This window comes from Lotus japonicus, chromosome 2 (assembly GCF_012489685.1).
Source record: "Lotus japonicus ecotype B-129 chromosome 2, LjGifu_v1.2".
Classification (NCBI taxonomy): Eukaryota; Viridiplantae; Streptophyta; class Magnoliopsida; order Fabales; family Fabaceae; genus Lotus; species Lotus japonicus.
In genome coordinates this window covers 89984525-90008731 of record NC_080042.1, presented here as the reverse complement: position 1 = coordinate 90008731, position 24207 = coordinate 89984525, and the positions used below count along the sequence as shown (strand labels likewise).

Below are 24207 nucleotides of genomic sequence, written 5' to 3'. Positions count from 1 at the left end.
TTATATTTTTTTGTGCACCCCACATGCACATGATAAAATAACAGTTGTATATAAACTCTGCAACGCATGAGCCTAAAATCACAGTTAGCACTTCGTATCTATTCCATGCAAATTAACTACAGTACTTCTTCCTATAATTGTTAGTAACAATTAGAGCATATACAAAGAGACTTCATAGTTTATAAAAGTATCACTCATTCACACTACTATTATGTTTTCATTTTATTTACACATCACTTTTATTTATTTCTTTATTCTTATCCAATCATATCATTCATAACATCTTCTACTAACGCTGCATGGCATCGTTTTGTTGCTGGAAAATAAAAAACTCTACTCAAATTTGGAGTACGAAGGGCTCAGGTTAAAGGTCTTGTTGGAAAAAAATGGTGAGTAGATTTAGGAACTCTTTCTTTCTCAACATTCATCAACATAAGGTTATTTTGAATGAAAGGGCCTGATGGTGAAGTAGGGGCATCAAAATACTGTTATATTGGAGGATTTGATGCAACAAGGTATCATTATCAAACATCTTAAATTCTAGCATGTTTGGCACTATAATAGAGAGGAACTGTTAATGTGTCTATCTGGCAGATATTGTGCTTGAGATTTTGTGTGGACTAAGCTTTTTACAATGCCAAAATAGTCCATAGTATAATTGGCAGTACTGAGAGTATGTCGCTTACGAACTTACATTGAAAGTAGAAACCGTATCTAACGTATAATAGTGGAAATTTACAAGGTGTTGTGTCAAACTGTTTCGTCACTTATGCTGGATTATACAAACCAAATTAAGCAAGCATCAAATTTGCAAATTATGCTGTAATGGTCAGGTCCTCCAACTTCACCCAACCATAGGCACAACGGTCCCTGATCTTCTGTACTGTTGATGCTATTGGATCAACTATCGGCCTAATTTTGATCAACTCTTTCTCTACCGTTATCCTAGATTTTGCCTCCAACTGCAAAATTATAAACATGAACCAGCAAAAACATTATTAATAATTAACAACACAGTTAACAAATTCTGTTTAAAATCTGAATTGTTTGCAATCTCCTCGTAACATTTAGTGAGTACCTTATCTATACAACTAACAGTGTCGAATACATGGCAGAAATATGAGAGTTGCTTGTACAAGTCTGCTTCAGTGTACTGGAAAATTGAACAAATATTTGGTCAGTGAATTCATAAAACCAACGCATTAAAATTTCATTCAATATAAATTAGATATATGAAAAAACTAGTTATAATCAACAGGTTTATTGAGTGAAACCTTTCTGTAGAGTCGCCCATTGCAGCGAGGATAATTTGGACAAACAGTTCCGCTTTCAGAATCACCAACCAACCGAAGGCTGATACTTCGCGTTGTGTGCTTACACGTCTCGTCGTCGCACTGGATGCAAAATCAGCTTAGGTTGGTGACATCTAATTTTCACAGGCTATGAATTTTCATAATATACTTTAGAGAGGTGACTTACCATTAATGAACCTCTATAATACATTAAAACAAATTTCTCTGCTTGTCTTTTGACCTGATATTAAGTATGATGAACTATATAAGAAGATAATCAGGAACAATATTCTATGCTTACTAAAATCAACAAACATGTTAATAAATGTCACTACACTAATCTATTTTAGAAGATGATCCATGATCTGAAAGCAGTGTAAAAACCCTCCTAGCTGAAATGCAGATAAACAACATAATTTCAGAGGCCTTTGAAATTTGTTAAACCTGATTGGCGATCATTGCAGGAGAAATTCTACCACCCCCATTTTCTTGGCATTTAGGACAGCAAAGCTTACGCCAAAAATTATAGTCAGATTCCTCCGTGCCTGAACTGGATGGCTTTTCACTGGATTTTAACACATGTGGGCAGTCAATAGTACCAGAGCAGCTGGGGCATGACAAGACCAACGGCTCACATCCCCGATACCTGCAATTAATTTTATCAAATTCAATCCATTAATTATAATTAGTGGTAGGGAAACCCATCAGTAAAAAATTAACAAATATAAAGATAGATAAAGAAGCTCAAACTTCAAAATAAAATTCTACGACTAGCTTAAATCTTGGCAAGAAGTTAGTAAACATTGGGGGGGGGGGGGGGGAGAGAAAATTGTGTGCCTATCTCCAAATTAGCATTGGTAGCAAATGTGCGCACTTAACAATTAATGGCACAAATTTAAGAAACAAGATGTACCTCTCCTGGTCATCAGCAGCAAACATGAGTGAGCTTGTAAGATCAACACTTGAAGCTTCGCTTGATTTATGTTGAAACTGAAAAAATATAGTTTGGATATTTCAGGAGAACTATGATATATAACGATAGTTCAAACATTACCTGATTCTCTGAATGCCGAGACAAAGCAAGAACTAAGTTTTACCTTTGATGTGTCAAGCCCTAAACACTCAGCCAGTCTTTCTGGGCTTGTGCCCTGAATTGGTGCACAAAGACGTGATACCACGGGATGAATCTGTAAGAGAAAAATGAAAATACTCAAGCAGGGTACAGTACTTTGCCAATCATTGTTATTTACAGAATAAGATGCTAATGTATCAAACACCTGCTGTGATAAATAGTAATCAATGTCAATTAGCCATGTCCCCTGTTCTTGTTTTAGTTCGTCAGGATGTCTGGCACGTTGAGCAATACCCGTTGCACTGCCTGAACTACCACCCTACTCAAAGCAGAACAAACTAAAAATATTAAGACAAGAGACAGCATATATGGCAAAACATCAAATACCAATGCAAATAAAATATTTTCAAAGTTGCACCATTTGGCCTATCATTGGGAGCAACTTAATGACAAACCTGCTCATAGCAAATTACATAAGGGATGGTATCACCAATAGAGCAACCAGAGGAGTAACCTTGCTGCTTCAATCTTTGTGCCACCTGTATGTTAATCAAAGGCTTCATCAGAATTTAGTAGATCAAAAGAAAACATATATCAGACTGTTTCACATAAAAGAAAAGTTCAAATAACTTGGACTCACAAGAACATGTGGCTGGCTTTTGGCATCAGGACTATTCAATGTCTTTGTGATGACATATTTTTCCAATGGTACTTGACCGTTCTTCATCTCCTCTTGCACCTGTATTAAAATTATTGTTCAGTTTGCAGGATAAATAAACCTCGAATGAAGGGCAAAATAGAATAGAATATAGTTCCCAAAAAACTTCGACGCCCTCTCCTAATATTGATAATTAATTAGACAGTTAACAAAAACCAACTCCGGAACATCCACTGATGACGAATACAATCAAATTTGGATATGCAGCAAGGCATTCTGGGTATCAGACCATCCTCCAATTTCATTCTACTCATCAGCAAGGTGTTCAGATCCCTACCCTACGCCCTTAAGCATCTTCCAATTGAATTCCCCAATCCCATGATAGGTTGTTTATAAACAAATGCATGATGCTGCAAGATATCACAATTTACCTTCATGAGAGAGCTGTGAATTGATTCAACCACATCTTCACATGACCTGAAAGCATGGGAGCCGTGCTATTAAGTATCAATTACTAGATAAGTGAGTGAATCCGCGTCTACAATAGCCAGATTGGGTGAAACCGTGAAAGTAATAACATACCCTCCCGACAAAATTTGAGTCAAGCAAAAATCTCCCAATTCTTTAGCTAATAAGCTCCAGTCACGACGAACAATGTCAAGACCTTTACGTTCAATAACCTGCAGCATACATTAATCTCACTGGTCTGTTCTTCCCAATGTTAGGTAATAAAAAAAGAGAGTAAGTATACCTCATATGGGGTACTTCCATCTTTAAACTGCACCTTTAGAGCAGCATACTTCTTTTTCTTAAGAAGGAGCATCCTCTTGTACAAACCATCAAGATCAATTTCCAAGCACCTATATTTCTTATTGACCTGATGATAAATGCAAGGAGGAATCACATATCACGAATTTTGGATGAATAAAGAAAACTAGGAAGGAAGACCACCATGCATTCTTTATACATGCAAACATGCCAAAAATCATCTATAATAGTAAATAGTGCAACCAACATGGTAAGACCTCATGGCAGGAGTCCAACTCTACATCCCATAAAAGAACCCACTGTCACTTATGTCAATATCCAAGAAATATGAATATTTAAAATTTAAAATGCTCTATAAATTTGAAGTCCAAATAAAAAAATCAAATATATTTCATAGGGGGAATAACAAGGCTGGAAACCTGGCTCTGGCTCTAACATGCCATGTTGCACAAGATTAGAGCAGAGGTCAAAATCAACTCCAACCCAATGACCATGAGTTTATTACGTAGGTTGAAAGGAGCTTCGCACATCTAATAGTTAAATCTTACCTCTTGAATAACTTTTCCAGCTAATGCCTTTGCTTTCCCAATATCATCTAGCCCACTGTAAATCATTATTGAATCAGTATCGCCATAGATCACCTATAAAATAGAAGACAGTACAACAATTAAGAGCTAATATTCTCAACCAGTTAAGTGAAATAATTCTCATAAATACTAAATCCCTTAATACACAAAATGAAGTCCAGTAGAAATAACCTCTAAATTCAAGTTATTTTGAACTAGATCAACAGTACTCTGCAATATCTCCCTTCCCTGTACAATCATCAGCCATGTAAATGAAAATGCATGTGTTCGCAATTATATTTGATAGTATGGGAATCACTGGCTATGCTGAATAAGCAAGCATATGTTCTTACTTGTAGGGTTATGAGCTCAGCTAGTGGCTTTGCATAAAATCTGGAATTGGAAAATCCCAGGCAACCATACATACTGCACCATGCAGCATAAGGTTTTACATAAAGAAAGAAGAATGAAATACCTATTTGGGCAGTAGAACTGGAGGCAAGAAAAGAATCAAACAAACCTGTTTGCAGTAAGCTTCAGTGCTTGTTGCCGAATTTCCAGTTGCTGATAATAAAGACCAGATGCAGCCTTCATCCATGACTTTACCATTTTCCTCCTTTCAACCAGATTTTCCAGCAACTAGCACAACAAAAAGTTAAAAATATACATATGCATCGAATCTCAGCAGCCTCCATGAGGGGAACGAAAATTGCCCATGTATACTTTACAAAACCATCTCAAATTTCTAATGCATTGATAAACCATATGAAAACAGATATACAAGTTTGATCAACATGAAGTCTTCCAAATAAATATTCAAGGATGTTGGAGGTGCCATTCTAGGTCAGCGTTGGTACAGAAGATGTGAGTTTTGATAAGAAATTCCAATACAGTATTTTTTGGAGATATTTAAATGATTTATCATGATCTGTTATGTTTCAAAACAAGAACAATTAAAATTTTAAGTTATTTTTAGCAGCATTTTTAGCCCAAAATTGTGAATTTGAAATTTAAGCTCTGTATATGTACGTGAAATTCCTAAGATTCTGTCTCACATATCCCCAACTCCAACCAGGACAACACTGAATGATCATCTTTATCAGGTCAATTTTTCACCACCTTCCAGATCAACTTTCAATTTAACAGTCATATCATAGCAACCCAAATGTGAGTCCTTTTCTGATTTAGTAGATTTTCAAACACTAAACTTGACAAATCCACACTGAAAAGCTGGTCACAGAAATAAAAAGAGAAGCTAAGGTAGAAACAAACAAGATTAGGAAGGCTCTAGAATATCTATCCACACACAACGAAATAGAAACTATTTTAGCATAAACGCATCCCCAACTCTTATGCAATCAGACCTTGATAATATAACAATTTCCATGCTCTGATAAAAAAATGACTAACTAGCCAAAGCTGCAATGCATTAAATTAGGGAGCACCATATTGAAAAACACCATGTTTAAATATTTTTGGAAACAACATACATAAATCAAAACAATCTACAAGTCCTAAAATTCATGGAAAAAGATTCAAAAGACAAAGTGGCTTGTGTCCGTGCAATTTTACCTCTGGCAAGACTCCAGTTGTTTTACTAGAAGGTAGACAAGGAAAAGATCCATCCAAAGATCTTTCAACGGTTGTGAAGCAGATATTGTATTCCTGTAATTCATTATTAAGTTGCAAATAGTACAAACGGACTATTTAGAGGCAAAGTAGATAAGTAAATTAAGAAGACAGTGTCGAGGTAGAATGAAAGTGACACTAAAACAAAGCATATTTTAGAGAGAATGTTATCAACCTGAATGATAGAAGGATAAAGGCTATTAAAGTCCAGAAGCAATATATATTTGTCATAAAGACCCTTCTTTGGCTCTAAAACCAGCCCCCCGGCATAGGAAGAAGCCTTCTTGCTTTTCTTCTGAATACTTTCAGAAGCATCGTTATGGTAGTTTCCAATTCCATCATCAATATCTGCTTCATCAAAGTTGCCATCATCAACACCGTGAGTTACTCTGCGTTTTGTCAATTTTGTTTCTTTTGCATGATTTGAAAACTTGTCTGGCACAATATATTTCTTTGCATGGAAAGCATGCAACAAAAGATACTCCACACTTTGTGCACGAGCGCCCTGAAATGGAAAACATTAGACATAAGCCTCCAACTTCTATGCCATGTCCAATATCAAATTAAGAAAGCAAGCAAATAAATGCTATGAGGGCTCACCTGAAGAGTTTTTCCCCACAGATTACCACTTATATTAGCCAGCTGACGTGTGAGCGGAAGAATATTCAAATGAAACATGAGTTCCATAGACAACCATGCATCTGTTTCACCGTGTTCAATCTGACCAAATCAAGAATACTATGACAACCAGCACAAAAGCATATACACTAATTATCAAGTTCAATCAATCAAGCATTCCAAATGGCAAAGGTAAGTTGTTTGGTCCATTGTTCAACTTTGCAAAACAATATCAAGATTCAAGACAAGTTGAGAAGACCAGATAACTTTTCAATTTTAATTCTGAAGTCAGCAAACTCTGCATTGTTCATTATAATCTTTAGACATTCCATAGTGCTGATCCCTACCTATGTCTCACTATAAGTTTAAACACATCAAATAGTTAGCCCACAAGCATTATCAGGTTCAGACCACTGTTAATGTCAACAAGTACAGGAAAATTAGCGCAAAGATTCAACAACCATTACAAATGCCATATTTAGGGATACAGAAAATCATAATTGGGAAAAAAGTGTCCATAAAATGAGATGTTTATCATTTGAAAAAGGAATCAACGCTTGACCTGCACAATGAGGCACTTCAAATAGTTTTCTCAACAATTTAAAAGAAAAAGCTGTTTGAGAACACTGGCACCTACAAGCTCCATTAGGGACTCTGCTGTTTGGAACATTTTTGGAATGCCAAGTGGAGCAACTTCCTTCCGAAACTTGTTCAGCTGTGTTTTTGCAAGCTGAGTTAGGGAATAACTAACCTGGTAAGATCAATGTAGATAAGTTAGTACTTAGTAAGAATAAAAAAACTAAATTCCTGCTATGCAAGGTTTCTGAGCAAATTTTTTACCTCCTTTAATAGATCACGGGAACTCAGATGGGTATCACAAAGAAGCCGACCAGCAATACAAGACATGATACCAGGATCAACTCCAAAACCAAAGGTTTTTCTTCTTCTGTAAAGCTTAGGCATCGTAGAACGGTTGAGACGACCTAATTTAGACCACTTGCTGCTCGGTACTTTGCAAGCCTGCACAGGTGCAACAGCTCGTCCAAAGTGTAAAATGCAGGTTGGATGGAAAGCAGCAGATTGTTGATTTTGAAAAGCATAATGTTCTACACATAAAAGAATTTATATGTATGGACAGTTCTAGGACAATGACAGCCACAGAGCCACTTCCTTCCACATATGATGAAAACAAAACCAGGAACGTATTTGGAAATTCAGGAAAAAAATTGAAGTTGTTGAGCTCAAAAAATCAAACAACAAATTTCAGACCCCCACGTGAATTCTAATACTCCATTTAATATGGTCTGAAGCTGCATTTTGAACAAGTCATCTTCCAAACATATCCATCTTACTCAGCTTTAAGCCTCTAACAAAGTAATTTTGGTCTTCAGGTAATTTTCATACTATTTTTTACCTTAGGAATATATGAGTGATGTAATTGTTCAAACCAATTATTTCTCATTTTGTTACTATTCCGAGTGAAAAGGCGATATAGAATATAAATGAAAATAAACTGTTTAAGCTAAAATTCCCACCTGGGATCTGTGGAGAAGGACATCCAGGTCAAGTCCAGAAATATTATGTCCAACAAGGACATCACTATCCAACTTGTGTAATTCTAACATCAGACAATCTAACAAAGCACTTTCACTGTAAGAAAAGTCAATACATAGGTCAGAGGTCAGCCCTAGAAGCAAGCATATAATTTTCAAGAAAAAAATGAACTAGTTTAGGATAACATAATATTATTAAAGTCAAAGGATAACACTCGAGAACTACTAGCAACATATCAAAAGTTTCTACCTGTTTTTAAGATACACAACATTGGACCCTGCTTTTGTGTTTCTGTCCCTAACCTCCTTATTGAATCCCAGAGGAAATCCATTTCCATCAAGTTGACGAATAACAGTAAAATGGGTAAGCTTTCCAGGACTTTTCCACTCTGAAGCCAACATAGGAGTGTCAATCTAAAAAGTCAAACAGGAAAGGTTACTGCTGATCATATTTCCACATTAGTTGATAACCAGTAAATATCTTAAAAGTTGATAATTATATTCAAGCAGCCAGCAAGGTCATAAATTCACATTTACACACACTCTAAAAAAGTGTTGAGTCAAGCTTCTTTTTGTTTTAAGCTTTGTGAAATACAAAAAATTCACAACAATGCCCATTGTATCAGCTCAGATGATTTACCAACAAGCCTAGTCAAGCCCAACTGTCGGACTTTTTATAAGCACGAGCATGCTAAATTAAGAATTCAGTTTACCTGCAATCACCATAAGTTCCAACAAATTGCCAAAAGTTCAAAAGAAACAAATTAAAACTGTATTTTTATTGTTCGTTGAATAATACCTTACAAATAAATATCACGTCAGCCTGAATATTTAAACACATAAAACTGAGTATGATTTCTTGAAACTTCATGTTTTGTATTGGCATAGGTTAATGTCAATGATGAGAGAACATGAGACTAAGTTGAAACCATATTACATATTTTGAACATCCATATACATCAACAATAACATTAATCAAATAAAATATTTGGGTTTTTCATAAACTGAACTCATCTATGCAATAAGCATTAGTTTGGTATCATAACCAAAAATTTAAGATAACTTTCGAGTTCAAAATGTATTTATGTAGCTCTGAATATTCTTATCATGTGCAAAGAAATATCTAACATACAAAGTGGCAAATATTCAATAATGCTGTCAGCCATACTCAAACTCGATAAGAATATTGAAAGTAAATCAACTCTTTCTGACAAATAGATTTGTATATACAAATGTGTTAATATTTAGAAGCGTGCACACATGGGCATACACATATTAGTGCACTTCAACTCATGAGAAAAGATAAACTACACAGTGTGTAACAAAATCAAAGTGATGGCTAGAAATCCAAACACTAAAAAAGCACTCTAAACAACCTTGACCATATGGCAACAGACAACGGATGCGGATACAATTTCATTTATGTTCTGCTTTTCATAGGTGGTTTTCAAGTTTATCGCCGCGACAACAACAGGAGGTATCTCGCAAGTGATTTTTAAGGAAGGTGGAGAAATCCTTATGTCTTTAGGAGAGTCAACAGTCACTTCAAATTTGCACCAGCTAACCTGCGAGCATAAAGAAGCTAAGATTAAAAAAAGAGGTAAAAAGGTACCCCTCTACATAGAATTGAAGACAATGAGCCGGTTTGGAAGTGGACCAAAGAACACTTATCAGAGCATTTTAAGTGCAATTTTAGTCAAGAAGCTCCAATAAGTGCTTTTTGGTCTGGATCTAAACGGGCTCAATATCATAGACATTACTTCCAGTAGATGTCCAACTTAAGAATCTCACCCTTTGAGAAGCTGAGCGTGTAGAAAAGTTTGAAACCTGTAGCCATGAAGGCCCTTTTATCTTTCTTTTAATCAAAAAAAGCTCGAGTGCCCTGCAAGTGGTGAATGGTGATACAGTCAGTTTACTAGATTTTCTAACAACAAATGCCTTATCTCACTAAGCGAGGTCGGCTACTAGATTTTCTAACAGACAATAATAATTCAATTTACAACCACTCTTAGCACAATTAAAAGATTTTAGAGCCAACAAAGCATTTTGGAAAGCCCTTCCCTGCAGCTCAGCTATTTAAATTTTAAAATACAGAATTCATTTCGAGAAGGTTACAACTTTCATCACCAATAAAGAAGTTCCATACTTTCTACTTTCTAGAATTAAGTTAGTTCCTCACACCCAAAAAAAAAAATCAACTCATGTGTCAGGCAAGTATTTCAAATGCATATTTACTGAGACATTAATTATCTTTGCAAAATTAAATCTCCAGGGTTCTGTCAAAATAATTCCTCAAGGATTCCCTGATGCATGACAGGTTTAAATGTCCAGAATTACTGAACCAGAATGCCACCATTGAAAAGAGATTTTAAGTATCATCACAAAAGGTCATAATAATCACTTGTGAAAACAAAATTTTTTCCTACAAGTTGCTTGATCTCATAATATCCAGAACATCACACAGGTTAGTCTCTGAAATCTGAATGCTTATAATACCTGCAATGAGTCCCTAAAAGAGCACAGAAACTTTCTCCTTTGAGGTCTACAGGAAGTACTGAATCCTGCAGTGATTAAAATATTGTAAAGATCAAAACAAATTATACCTGCATAACAAGATCATGCTCTATCCTTAGAAAATAATTTTTAACAGGAGAGGAGGCAGCTTTAGTGTTTACATAAGTCTTTAACGTCAACAAGTGGAAATATCAAATATATAGTTTGACATTCTTCTCTCCCTCTCTCTTTTGATTGATAATGTCAATAATAGACTTAATAATGTACCTTGAACGGATAATTTATTTTCACCACATAATTTTCACCAGTTGGAATATCAGTTCGTGCAAATGCATATTTTCTCTGCAAAAACAGGCAAAATCAGAACAGAAAGAGCAGCAATAAATGTATATAGCAGAAAAGCATCACATAACTCATTCATGCATTGAAGACATTGGAATGTTTTATTCAGCAAACCTTAACCGGCACCATGGTAAAGGTAGAAACGTTCAGATCCACAAGATGTCTTGCTATCTCATTCTTTATATCAGATACAGAATCCTAAAATTTTAAAAGAAAAAAGAACACAGAACGTATAAACCCCAGGGTGGCAGAAATATGGGAAGAATTCAAGCTAAATGAAAATAACAAAAATATGATATAAATTTAAACCAGGTGTCAACAAAGTAATAACTTACTTGCAGTTTTTTATGGAAATCTGCAGGAGAAATTCGAGACTCTTGGACTTGTTTCTCAAGATTCATTATCTCATCAGTGTAATGCAAAGGACGGCTAGGGATTGCGTAGACACATCTCTGCATGTTCCTCACAACAACACAGCAACTCTGATACAAATCCCCTGTTTTCACCTAACCAAAATGCTAACAGTCAATGCCATTTCCCTCATTCAAGTAAGGCACTCATTGGCAGAAATGAAAAACTGACTGTTTCACATCAACGGGAAAAAAAAAGGACACTAGAAAACTAACATATTATGAGTGAAGGAAAACATATGCAGCATCATGCATTGTGAATCGAAAGGTACTTCAATTAGATTCAAGTTAACTAAATATGAGAATAAGCATCATGTGAATAGAGGAAAAAAGCTTATACTCTAAGAGCAAACAATTAAGAAGTATCACTGGCTGTGAGACGATGTTTACAATAATAGGGGCACAATAAGAGAGCAACAAATAGCGGGGCAAGAGACATAAAATGTCATGATATACTTAATTGTGAACAATATGCTTTCTTAGGAGACTATAAAATGAGGCAGTGGGTAGCATAGAGCAAATTATAAGATTAGTTGCAAGGGAACTCAACAATCAAAAATAGAAATTCAGAACCACAAAACTACCTTCCCAAACAAATAAATGGTTCCCATATTGGCTCCATAAAACTCCTCATGGGCATCTAGTATGTAAAATGGCAGCGATCCATCTGCCTCTAAACTCAATTCTGCGGACAAATCATCCTTCGAAACAGCAGCATTGATCTCCCCTCCTCCAGCATTACTCTTTGCCTCCTGCCAACCGGCAGTAGCACTCAACGCGGCCGAATCCTCCTCTCGTGTAACTTTCGCATTCAAAGTGAAAACCTCCTTTTTCGGAGCTGGTCGTTCTTCCATCTCAATATCCTTCACCACACTATCCTCACTCAAACCCTCACTACTTAGGGGTGGTGGCGCCTGAACATTTTCAGAACTTACATTCACTTCTACTTCTTTTTCGCACTTTTGCTTTAAACCCGAGTCACAACCTTTGCTCTCAATAGCCCTAATTAGCTCGGCATTGTCAATTGCAAAATTTCCAGACACCAAAGAAGCCCTAATAGAATCAGCAGATGGCTTAGCCCTTCTGCGCCTCAGCCTATCGTTCTCATCCGGTGCGAACTCTGCAATAACGTCATCAACGATGCTCTCGCTGGCCTTGTCGTCCCTTTTCTTCTTGAAATTCGAGGAAGTGAACATGGACGACAGCCTCTGCGTGCCGGCTGCGGCGGCGGAGAGTGATGATGAAGAAACAGAAGGCCGTTTAGGTTGGTGATCCTTCTTCCACTTGGGATTCTCCAGATTTTCACCATCGGATTCGTCTTCAGAGGAGAGGGTGTAACCGAGGCCATCATCATCGACGATGAAATCTTGCGCTTGCTCGCGGCGCTTGGCGGCGAGGGGGAGGGCGTTGTACTCGTCTTCGGGGACGGTGTCGTAGATAGGGTTTTCTAACTTGATTTGGGGTCCGGCGAGGTCAGATCTGCGGCCACCGCCACGGCAGGCTTTAAGGAGCTCCAAGGCTTGGCTGCGGGCGGTGGCTTCGGGGCCTCTGGTGGTCCTTCGCTTCCTGGAAGCTTCATCATCAGCCATCTCTCTTGGCGGTGCGTGTTGCTGCTGCGGTTAGGGGTTTTTTAAGCAAGGCGCGTGAAATGTTTCATTTTTGGCGCGAAGGGAATGGGAATTAGTTGGGCTTCATTCGAATTTGTATTTTCCAGTTATCTCGTAACGTGTGTAAACTTAATAGTATAGTATTAGGCCTAATGCATTCCTATAATTTGATCAAGTTTACGATTTCGGAACCCAATAGTGTAACCACCAAAGTATATTGCAGACTTATTTTTTGAAAGCAAATATTTATTATTTATTGAATGCAAAAGAAATCGAGATATATTCTCTTAACAATTGATTAAATACAAAGTAAAGTAAAATGAAAACAACACAACGAAAGCAACAAATTAAACACCAACCTACAAAGAAGCCTAATTAGATTTTCTTGGTTATGGGAGTTTGTAAAGGAAGGAGGTTCTCTATATTTTTCTATGACAGTATGATCTAAGTGTTAGATACTTAGATTTGATCTGTATTTGGTGTACCCAGTGAGCTGTAATGTACAGCTCTTGATCTCAGCTCACATGCATTGTTTCTCACATGTATGTACCCATTGTTTGGCCTTTGGGCCTTGCCTCTGCCTGTTTCAATGAGTTCATATTGGACAAGATAATCAATATAATGCCCTGGGCCAAAATTAAACACTTCATTCCCACACCTAAATACACCCTTTTCACTTCAGCTGCTTTCCTAAAATGCCCCCATGCTTCTTAAGCCTTCACGGTCTAAAATGTCGAATTTATTATTTTAAAATTATTTTTGTAATTTTCAGTCGAGCAGGATCTCTATGAGGTACAAGGCTCTTCTTACCAAATATTTAAGACATTCAACAGGGACTCAAACTCAAAACCTCTACTCAAGTTAGAGCAACCTCGTGTCAGTTGATCTATGTGTTTGATGGTTTAAAATATGAAATATAAAATTGTTGTTTGCCTTATGCAATGTAAGACTTGTGGAATCTGACATTTTATTCAATATAGTATCGCAATCTTAAATGCAATATAATAAATTAACCTACTTCAAAATAAAATGTTGTACTTTTATGTATCTTAATAAAGATATTGTATTTTACTTTGCAAAAACTAAATAATCGATTGCCGCGAACTAAAATTAAATAGTTTATTTAAATTACATTCAACTATCTCATTCCAACCCTACCTCTACACTTGAAATTAAGTTATATTTGACATTAACTCTAAACTAGGTAAATGTTAGGGTATACCTCCTATTAATTCATTAGGTAATTGTTCACCATACATTTCATTGCTAATCGATCACTAAATCCTTTGGCTACTTATTATGAATTAGCCACGAAATTTAACTATAATTAGGTGGAATCAACTATAAGTTACCTATAAAATATAACGATATACCATATATCACCCGAGATGATATCACTAGTGTTTTTTTATCTTAAAAAAATTATTTTAACATAAAAAGAAATCATTAAATTGCATCTCTCTCTTCACGAAAAGTCAAAAGAGAATATTTAAAAGTCACTTTTCTGTTTATTTTTTATACTTGTTCGTTAATCCATGAGCAATACTGCAAAAGCCAATTGGGGAGGTCGATTATAAAGCCAAAAGGGGAAAGCGCAAGGCACCTCACCGACTCCACCTTCTGTTTGAACCAAACACTACCTTTGTTAAATTATCTCTCCTAACATTTTTGTTTTGGGAAAATATTTCATAAATGCTCATTCAAATAAACATTTAGAATGAGAAATGAATAGAAATAAGAGAAATAATGCAATTTATGTGTGAGATAAGCAAAGTTTATTTTAGAGACGGTAAGGAGGGAAACGAAAAACTCATAGTAGAGGTGAATTTATTTGGCAAGAAAATGAAATGAAAGATAACACCACATAAGCTCAACACAATGCCTCTTGTTAGAAGTAAAAAGCGATGCTAAACCACTAAGAGGAACCAACCAAGCTCGAAGGTTACATTGCATGCAAAAATCTAGAGCCGCCAACAATCCGTACAAGAGTTGTTGACTTCCAACTATTGACATGAATGAAAGAGATGTGCCAAGTATTAGAAGCGGTGGAAACAATCTCATTTAATAACAAAGTCACGAGAAACACCAACGCGAGATCCTCCTTCGAACGAAAAACATCTGAGGGAGTTGCCTTTGCACAAAAAAGGGTGATACCATGTTTAACAATCAACAACTCAACAAAAAAAGGAAACATGATCCAATCGAACAACTCGAGAAACCAACAATCCAATCAGGTGAATTGTTGCGGAGAAGGCCTCCGACTCCCACCACACTGATACGATCCATCAATGTTCAACTTCACCCGCCAAAAGGGTAATTATCCAAAGGGGATTTAGTAGCAAAACTACAATTGAGGTTAATCCATGGATAGATTTCAGTGTGAGACAGACAAGGTAGGATTCTCCAAATACTAAAATAATTAGCGTTGTAGGTAGGTTCCACTCAGACAAACACACACAGAAACAGACACAATTGATTGCATCCTTCTGTGTTCCCACGAGGACCCACCATGCCAGCTGCCACACCCTTCTCTCTCAACTCAGCTAGCAGCTACTGAGTGCTACTACTATTCCTAGCTACCTTTTTCTTCTTCTTCTTCTTCTTCTTCTTCAGAATTCCATTGACAGTGGCAGAAGAAGAAGCAGAAGAAGAACCAAAGCAATGCCCGATCAATATCATAATCCACCTTCTACCAGCTCCGCCACAATGAACGACCAACTCTCCAACACCACCTCCATCTTCGGCCTCCGCTTATGGGTTGTCCTCGGCGTCTGTGTCGGCGCCGCCATCGTCCTCATCCTCTTCCTCATCTCCATCTGGCTCGCCTTCAAACGCTCCAAGTCAAAACACTCCATCCCCGACGTCTCCAAGGAGATCCAAGAAATCAGAATCGACAACAGCACCACCACAACCCACCACCACCAACCCGACCCTACACCAGAACCCGACCCGGTTCCGTCGAACGAGCTTGAAGAAGACAACCTCCTCGGCGGGTACAGCAGAATTCAGTTTGAAATTGGGAAGAACCATCGAATTTCGTACCCTGAACGCGCCTGCGCTGTCAGGTCCTCTAACTCCCGGGAACACAGTGGGGAAGCTCGGCCAGTTGATCAAGTCCCCACCGTGATTCCTCAAGTTTCTCACCTGGGTTGGGGCCACTGGTACACTCTCAGGGAGCTTGAGGATGCTACCAATGGGTTTGCCCCTGATAAGGTTATTGGTGAAGGTGGCTATGGAATTGTTTATCATGGTATCTTGGAGGACAACACTAATATTGCAATTAAGAATTTGCTCAATAACAGGTCAATTTTGTTTCCTTCCTTTCATTCTAAATGATAATTTTCATTGAAGTGATTTTATATATATGACATGGTGAGTTCAACTAACAATGAGCTTGATGATCACACCAACCAGGGGACAAGCTGAGAGAGAATTTAAGGTTGAAGTGGAAGCTATAGGACGAGTTCGCCACAAGAATTTGGTGAGGTTGCTTGGTTATTGTGCTGAAGGAGCTCACAGGTACTATTTTTCTCTTGATTACTCCTTAAACCAGTAATCACCACTGCTTTCTTTGTAGTGTGACTTGTGCTGTAATTTTTTGTTATTTTGTTTCCATGTTTGTAAAATCCATTTTTAGTATAATACAAACTGATGAGGTTTTTCTCCCTGATACAGAATGCTTGTGTATGAGTATGTTGACAATGGTAACTTGGAACAATGGATTCATGGGGATGTTGGGCCTTGTAGTCCTCTAACTTGGGATATTCGAATGAACATTATTCTGGGAACGGCTAAAGGGTAAACATTGAACTGGCTTAGTTTTCCTGCTCTGCTTCATTTTCACTAAAATTCTTTTCCTTGGCATGACTGAACAGGTTAACTTATCTTCATGAGGGGCTAGAACCAAAAGTTGTTCACCGCGATATTAAATCAAGCAACATTTTGCTTAGTAAGCAGTGGCATTCAAAGGTGTCAGATTTTGGCCTTGCCAAACTCCTTGGCCCTGAGAGCAGTTATATCACAACCCGAGTCATGGGAACATTTGGGTTTGTATTGTCTCCTCCCAATCCCTCCTAAAAAATTATACATACATGATGAGTTGCCAGTAATTTGCTTGCTTATCCTTCTTTTTGCAGTTATGTAGCTCCTGAATATGCTAGTACTGGTATGTTAAATGAACGGAGTGATGTGTATAGTTTTGGAATTCTTATTATGGAAGTAATTACAGGCAGGAATCCAGTTGATTATAGTCGGCCTCCAGATGAGGTTTGGTCTATTTCACCATTGCAAACCTCCTGTTATTGTTGTTGTCACTTGTGAGTTGTGACTGAATATTCAAAATTTTCAGGTTAATTTAGTTGACTGGCTCAAGAAGATGGTCAGCAACAGAAATCCAGAGGGAGTGTTGGATCCCAAGCTCCCTGAGAAACCAACTTCGAGGGCACTAAAGCGAGCCCTTCTTGTGGCCTTACGCTGCACGGACCCTAATGCACAAAAGCGGCCTAAAATGGGGCATGTTATACACATGCTTGAAGCTGAAGATTCCCCTTACAAAGAGGTAACAATGTTTTCTGTTAAGTTAATTCTACTTCAGTATGGTTTTAGGCTTTTAGCTATTGAAACTAGCATGTGGTTTGTTCTTTTGCTGATAAAAAACGTGGTTTGTTCTTTTATTCATTGGGAGGAAAGATTGAGATTTGACAGTTAAATGGAAGCACACTTTAAATTTTAATTAAGACTAGATAACAAGTGATCCCTTGTCTTTAAAATTGAACTACCAATTTATGAACTTTCCATTCAGAGCCTGATATGGAATTCTGCTATGAAATTTAGTTTATATTTTTGTTCCATTTGAAGCTGGCAGTGTGTCATAGTTGTTACTTGTACAAATGTGTGTTCAAAGCAGGACATCATTTGACCAAAATTTTCAACCACTGAAGAGATATTTATTTTCATTTCTGGTACTAACCTCTGTGGCTTGTCCGGTTCTTCAGCTTATCTACAAGTCTTGTGTTTGATCTAGTGTCATGAATATTCACCTAACTATGTTCTCCTCCAAACTAACTGGACCACAGCAGAGTTTGATAAATGAAACCAATCATAAAACGAAGTACCACTTCGAATGTGATAAACAATTATGACTTTGCATCCCGGATATTTAATTTTGTCATTGCTGAGCTGTTTGATTGTTATATATTGAACAAGTGCTATCATCGTGTTATAGGATCGCAGGGCTAGAAGGGATACAGTACAATCACCTAACATTAGAGTGGAGGATGGACTGAAAGGGGAGGTGACTGTATCAGTTGATGATGATAAATGTGAAAATGGGATGTCCCCCAATGAGACAAGATTAAGCCATCAAATAGAAAAGCAATAAATTTGCATAGCTGTCTCTTTAATGACAACAAATCTGGTGGTACCACAACCTGTCATTGCAAAAGGTATTACAATTTGCATCCATCAAGCCTAAACATATTTTGCTCCATAGATTGTTGGTGCCTTCTATACTTCAGCTTATACTCAAATAGCCCCGCAAAGAGACTTTTCTGCTTTCTGAGTCTCATGCCTTTTTTGTAAGGAGTGATTGTAGCTAAAGGTTGGTTATGTAAATGTTAGCCATATTGTTCCATTTATCCAATAAAAATATATATCATGTTTTGATCTCCGAGTAAAACATACTGAAGCTACTAGCGAGTAACTTGCTCCCAGAAAGTTCAGTTGAGATGTACATCAGATTAAACGCTAACTAGGTGCATGTTTGGATACACGGTGGAAAATCACGGGGAAACAAAAATCACGACGGACAGCCATAGAAACTAAGAGAAGATGCTTATGTTCACCGTGATTTTAGTTCACCATGATTTTCGACCATGTATCCAAACATACACTATCTTTTTTCTTTTTGACCAAAACACTGCTTCACACAGCACATTCATGTTGGTTGGCATTAGATGACATTATTTCAACTTCAGTGCAATGGTCCTTTTTTAGCTCCCGCTTTTCATGTAGTGGGGAATTCATGTCATGTGGGGGAGACCCTGACAGCTGGGTAGTTGAGAGTTCCTTAAATAGAATCATGTTTACACGGCATCTCCTTAGTGGCCGACTATAATTAGAGTTCCTTAAATAGAATCATGTTTTTCAGAAGTGATAATTGGACTTCCTACCGCAGAACTAAACACGCTGTTAGCAGAGAGGTGTTCTTTCATCAGTTTCATGTGACAAGAGTTTGATTAAGTTTTTGTAAATGTCAATCCTTAAACAAACCAAGTCAGATACAGCCATAAAGTGCCGTCCGGTGAAAAATGACTCGGATTCCACACAATACTCTGGAATCAATGTGGCAGAACCATCTAGACTCAACGCGTACAACATACATACATAATTTCACATGATTGAAGATTTTGCCTCACTAGTAGCATTCTATAAACATGCCAAGAACATTGTAGTAACCAAAATTAACACAACTGGTTGCATCAGCTTGGCTGTTCTCCCAATATAAGCATTGCTTGCTTGATTATTATTTTGCTGGTTTACGTTGGGAGTGGCTTCTGAAGCTGGTGGGGGTGGTGAAATAGGAGGAACATCACAACTCCCAAACGTACCGTTTCCCTGAACATATCAACACACATTTAAATACAAGGTAGAAGCAAACGCTAGTAAATCATTGTATAATTGATTTTGAAGTCAAAATATTTAAAAAAACTTGTGTCAGTTGCTTCAGAAACGAACATCTATTAAGGAAATGAATGATAAACTTATTCGAACACGTTATAAGCATAAGTGGAAGAAACCAAACCTTGCAATAAGCAATGTTGTCACACCCGCAAGCGAGATGACCACTTGCTACATCAACAGCTTCTGGTGCTCCTCCGCCATCACTCCTCTATAACATCATCATTGTCACCAATAAATTATGAACTATTTTGCTAAGTTGAGAGTTATTAAATCAATAACCAGCATGATCAATGGATTATTAGTAAAGTAACTAACCTGGTAATAATCAACAGCGATGAAATTTGGCCACCGGTTGCCACCAGATGCTTCTTGGCAAGTCTTCATCATGCTAATTAATGGAGCCGAATTGTCAGCACACGACAGAGTTCGATTTGGTGTAGAATGAAAGTAGTTGACCAGAACCAGTGACCTAGATTTTGTGTTCATTGGTGCTGATTCTGCGCGAGGCGGACAAGAACCAGCTTGCATGCCTTCATCTCCATCTGATATCCTCACATAAATCATAAATCATAAATCATAATTTTTGTCAAGCATTCTAAGAAAAACTAATGCCGAATCCTACCAAACATTAAACATGAATTTAACCAGTATGAAATTTACATTGCCCACTTATAAACCACTCCTAACAAGTATGTTTAGAGCCTGTTTGGAAAAGTTTATTCGAGTTGGCAACTCATTTGAACTTTTTTGGAAAACAACTCACTTAAGCCTCTTCATAGAATTGATTTTAATTTTAGAATGAATTGTAGAATGATTTCCAAACATATTATTAGCCTTGCAACTCACATTGGTTTTCTACCACATACTTCCACTGGAAAGCAATGCCCTCAGATTGTTCCTTGGATGATTTGGAAGTGAAAACGACCAAGCGCTGATTCTTCTGGACCATGTCATCCACGGTTGGCCAATCTTCACCATTCTTAGGCATCCTGGACAGTGGCAACATGTACTTGCTGAGTCCTGAAGCTTGGAAGACCTTAGTTAGGCCCTTAGGAGTATTAACATAGTCCTCTATGAAGATGGTGATGATTTCAGACGGGTTTGAATCCAGAAATGAACGCATGTCATGAAGCACGTTTTTGGCAGGTTGCTGCAGATGATGTACAAACATTTTTGATGTTACATTACACTACACAACAAGGAATGGACCAAAACTCACCAATGAAAGAAGAAGATAGTAGAGACACGCACTTACGAATGAAGTGAAGTTGAAACATTGACCTTTGTATGAGTGACACAGCCAGATGTCGTTTTGAAAATCATACATATCTAGCATGAATCCTCGAACGCCATTCTGCCAGCACATCCAATAGATAAGTGAATTAGAAATTAAGCCTACAGGTGCCATGCATTCATCACATCAGCAACATAATTTCAAATATAATTGGGATTCACAAATTTGTCTTTAATAAATAAAGATTTTTCAAATTTAATGAGTAAATTATTCAAATGGATCATATTAAGTTGTAAATGTGGCCAATCCCTCATCACATCAGCAACTACATTTTCTTTTTTTTACAAAGACAAGTATCTATGTGACAATCTCACAATCATGTAGGTGATAATATTCACATTCCGGTGGAGCTAGTTCTCCTAGTGGAGTTTTTTTTTCCATCTATTAACCTTTAAGAGACATTACTTAAGAGAAATTAAATATATATCACTTGAATCAACCATCCGTTAGTACATCAACAACTAAACTTGAAAAATGTTTGATGAAAAATTAAAATTGAAAAAAACAAATCCATAGATTGCTTTATCAGTTAGAGTTCCAGGAACACACTTAATGCTTTCTTCCTAACACTCACTCATTAAATGTTAAAATTTAAGTAGGTCTTACTAAATTAGTTTTGTGGTTCATATTTTTAGTGAACCACATATGAATTATAATCACTAATGAAAATGAAAGAGTGTTAAAAGTAATTGTTACAAGCATTTTTTCTATATTTTATAATCAATGTTCCTCTATTTCTTATCTATTTATTTAATTAAACTTAAAAGACAACCAATGCGTGTACATGAAAAAATAAGCGGATGAATAAATAAGTGGTAAGCACATGATTCTCAGTAAGACCACTTACATTTTCCACAAAAAGTAAGCTAGATGTTTTCAAGGTTGTCCACGAAAAAATGTTTCTTTTATAACTTCAGCACACTTACTCATCCAACAACTACTGGAGTTTAGATTCTCTCCTAAGCACGTATGCCAGCTACTTATTTCCTAATCAATATATTTATTGACCCCTTTAAGCAATGTTTATTCACATGTGAACCAAATGCAAACAAGCAAAAAACTAAAAAGCTCGTTTGGCACATGAGGCAGAATCCATAATCTCCCTAAAGTTGTCGCAGTCTGTAAGCAACTTCCCCAAGTTGTTGCTGATCATTTCTCAGGATTTCTAGGTTGATTCCTTGTTTTATTTTTTAATTTCAATCTTTAGGATTATGGACACTACTATAGTTTTAATTCTTGCTTTCTGATCGAATATGAATATTTAAAATTAATCAACTACACATATACATAACATAAAACGTAATAATAAAATTAAAGGTCAATATTAAACTATATTGTAATGCACACATGGTAAAAAAATATTAGTGCATATGACCTTTTTAAAAAAAGAAAAGCACATGCATATAAATATAATTTGGGGTTGTCTAACTTACCTTATATAGTAAGTTAACCCCCTACATTGAACCAATGAGATTATTTGTATATTAACTAGTACTATTAAGTAAAAAGTGTTTTATGTGCTAGGCTTCTCTTAACTCTTAAGTTTCTTATTAGCTACTAGGTCTAGGTTTCTATCATAATTATATTGATATCTATCTCTAATTCCTTATTTATTAAACATTTCATTACTATTATAACCAAATTTGTATAAATAACTATATAAAGTATCCTAGTAAAAATATTGAATTTTTTCATGTGTTGCTCACTTTAACACTCTTTTTTCAACGCTCTATTTTTTAGTAGTAAAAAATTTATGTTTATCTCACTAAATTGAAAGTTGAATTCGTTTTTTTAGCCAACTCCACGTAAACTTAAACCAATCAATAAAAGAGGGGTAGGAATTTTTTGTTATATTAAGTGTTAATAGCATTTTTCATTCTTATTTCAAACCTATTCGGTTTGAATGGAGAAAGAACAAATAGAAAAAGTAATACAAGTTACAACTTTTTGAAATCAGAGCATAATACTAGTTGTCATATTCGATAAGCGTAATTTACTATACTAATAAATTAATCCAAGCTGAAGTGGTTGGAACCTCCGTTTCAAATTCAAACCCTTTGTTCTTTTTCGTATACTGGCATAGTGGCATCTTTATTGTCTCTCTGTTTTTCAAACCTTTAACATTCCTATTCACTATTCACAGATCACTACATCATGATAAAGAACAAAAAAGAGGAAGAAGAGAATCTTACTTTGAGTTGCTGAGCAACAGTGTCATCCTGGTTCATCGGAGCTATAATGAAAGACCCGGTGGCCGATCTCGCTCCGGCCTGAGCAAACGAGTTGTGAGACGTGAGCCATGAATACCGGTTAAATGGAAGCCCCTTCACCTGAACATCATTGATTGAATCGAAGATTCAAAGTTAAAAACCCAGAAAAAATTAACACAACTCAAAAATTAGGAACAGGGACTAACTAACTTTGGTAGTGGGGTTTGAAGGTTGAATCCGTGAACATCTGGGTCTGGTATTCCCATTTGCAGGGCATGTCTGACAGGTAAGACCACCATCGCATGACCCGCAAGTTTCTCCGATCTGAACAACCAACCACCAAAATTTCAGGACAGAAAATAAAAACTAATTTTCATAATTTTTTGAAAAAGGAAAATGACCTTGGAGCTGGAAGAACAGGTGAACAGGCATAATATAGCAATCAACCAGATACGAATGCCACTATGTAACCCCTGCAGAGGAAGATGAAAAGATTCAGAAAATGATAAATAATCAATGCAGATTTAAATGCAATGATATAGGTACGATCATAGAAACGAATAGCAGTGATTTTGTTCTTGCCTTCATTGTGGTTTTTGTGGATTAGGAGAAGGGATAGGAGAGAGTCTCGCTCGCTGTACCTGTTCAACTTTCAGGAGCGAGACTTTTGTGTAGGGAAAAGGTTTGAGACTGTGAGATAAACAGAACAGAACGCACGCAAGGACACACTCAAAGCAATTATATAAAGGGGGAAGGGAAGGAAATGTGTGAATTGGGAATAAACAAACGCGCCTTACATCCACGTCACACAACAACTCCTCGTTCGTTAGGTGTCCTCGTCTCGCATGTTCTTTTTTGTTTTCTTTTGAACGATTATTTCTTAAAAAAAAATTCAAAATGTCATTATAGCGGGTACTTATAAGAGTAATTCTTTCGAGATCATATTAACTAAACGAGTAAATGATAGCTCAAGTGGTAAGAGTTAAGGACACA

The 24207-nt window shown here is 36.7% G+C and overlaps 3 protein-coding genes across 3 annotated transcripts; 1 reads left to right on the top strand and 2 right to left on the bottom strand.

Annotated features, from left to right (window-relative positions):
* Window positions 1-463: 463 nt before the first annotated feature.
* Window positions 464-13330, bottom strand: LOC130740838 (DNA polymerase alpha catalytic subunit-like). Its single transcript, XM_057593547.1, has 31 exons — window positions 12007-13330; window positions 11348-11518; window positions 11127-11210; window positions 10938-11012; window positions 10653-10717; window positions 9948-10038; window positions 9533-9721; window positions 8407-8570; window positions 8139-8253; window positions 7444-7623; window positions 7241-7354; window positions 6586-6705; window positions 6161-6490; window positions 5929-6021; window positions 4877-4995; window positions 4710-4782; window positions 4549-4605; window positions 4339-4431; window positions 3774-3899; window positions 3605-3702; window positions 3454-3499; window positions 3005-3103; window positions 2820-2903; window positions 2570-2683; window positions 2390-2479; window positions 2206-2282; window positions 1737-1938; window positions 1480-1533; window positions 1275-1394; window positions 1079-1153; window positions 464-962 (listed from the first exon to the last, which is right to left on the bottom strand). The coding sequence occupies exons 1-31, from the start codon at window positions 13009-13011 to the stop codon at window positions 816-818; spliced, it is 4470 nt and encodes a 1489-aa protein (XP_057449530.1). The 5' UTR covers window positions 13012-13330; the 3' UTR covers window positions 464-815.
* A 2162-nt stretch (window positions 13331-15492) lies between these two features.
* On the top strand, window positions 15493-18697 carry LOC130740840 (probable serine/threonine-protein kinase At1g01540). The gene is made up of 7 exons (XM_057593548.1): window positions 15493-16331; window positions 16444-16548; window positions 16705-16827; window positions 16905-17075; window positions 17166-17295; window positions 17378-17587; window positions 18254-18697. Exons 1-7 carry the CDS (start codon window positions 15691-15693, stop codon window positions 18407-18409), a joined length of 1536 nt encoding a protein of 511 aa, XP_057449531.1. The 5' UTR covers window positions 15493-15690; the 3' UTR covers window positions 18410-18697.
* A 547-nt stretch (window positions 18698-19244) lies between these two features.
* Window positions 19245-23955, bottom strand: LOC130740841 (PI-PLC X domain-containing protein At5g67130-like). Its single transcript, XM_057593549.1, has 9 exons — window positions 23797-23955; window positions 23616-23687; window positions 23425-23538; window positions 23197-23334; window positions 20966-21064; window positions 20557-20860; window positions 20026-20252; window positions 19832-19918; window positions 19245-19644 (listed from the first exon to the last, which is right to left on the bottom strand). The coding sequence occupies exons 1-9, from the start codon at window positions 23800-23802 to the stop codon at window positions 19456-19458; spliced, it is 1236 nt and encodes a 411-aa protein (XP_057449532.1). The 5' UTR covers window positions 23803-23955; the 3' UTR covers window positions 19245-19455.
* Between the last annotated feature and the right edge of the window lie 252 nt (window positions 23956-24207).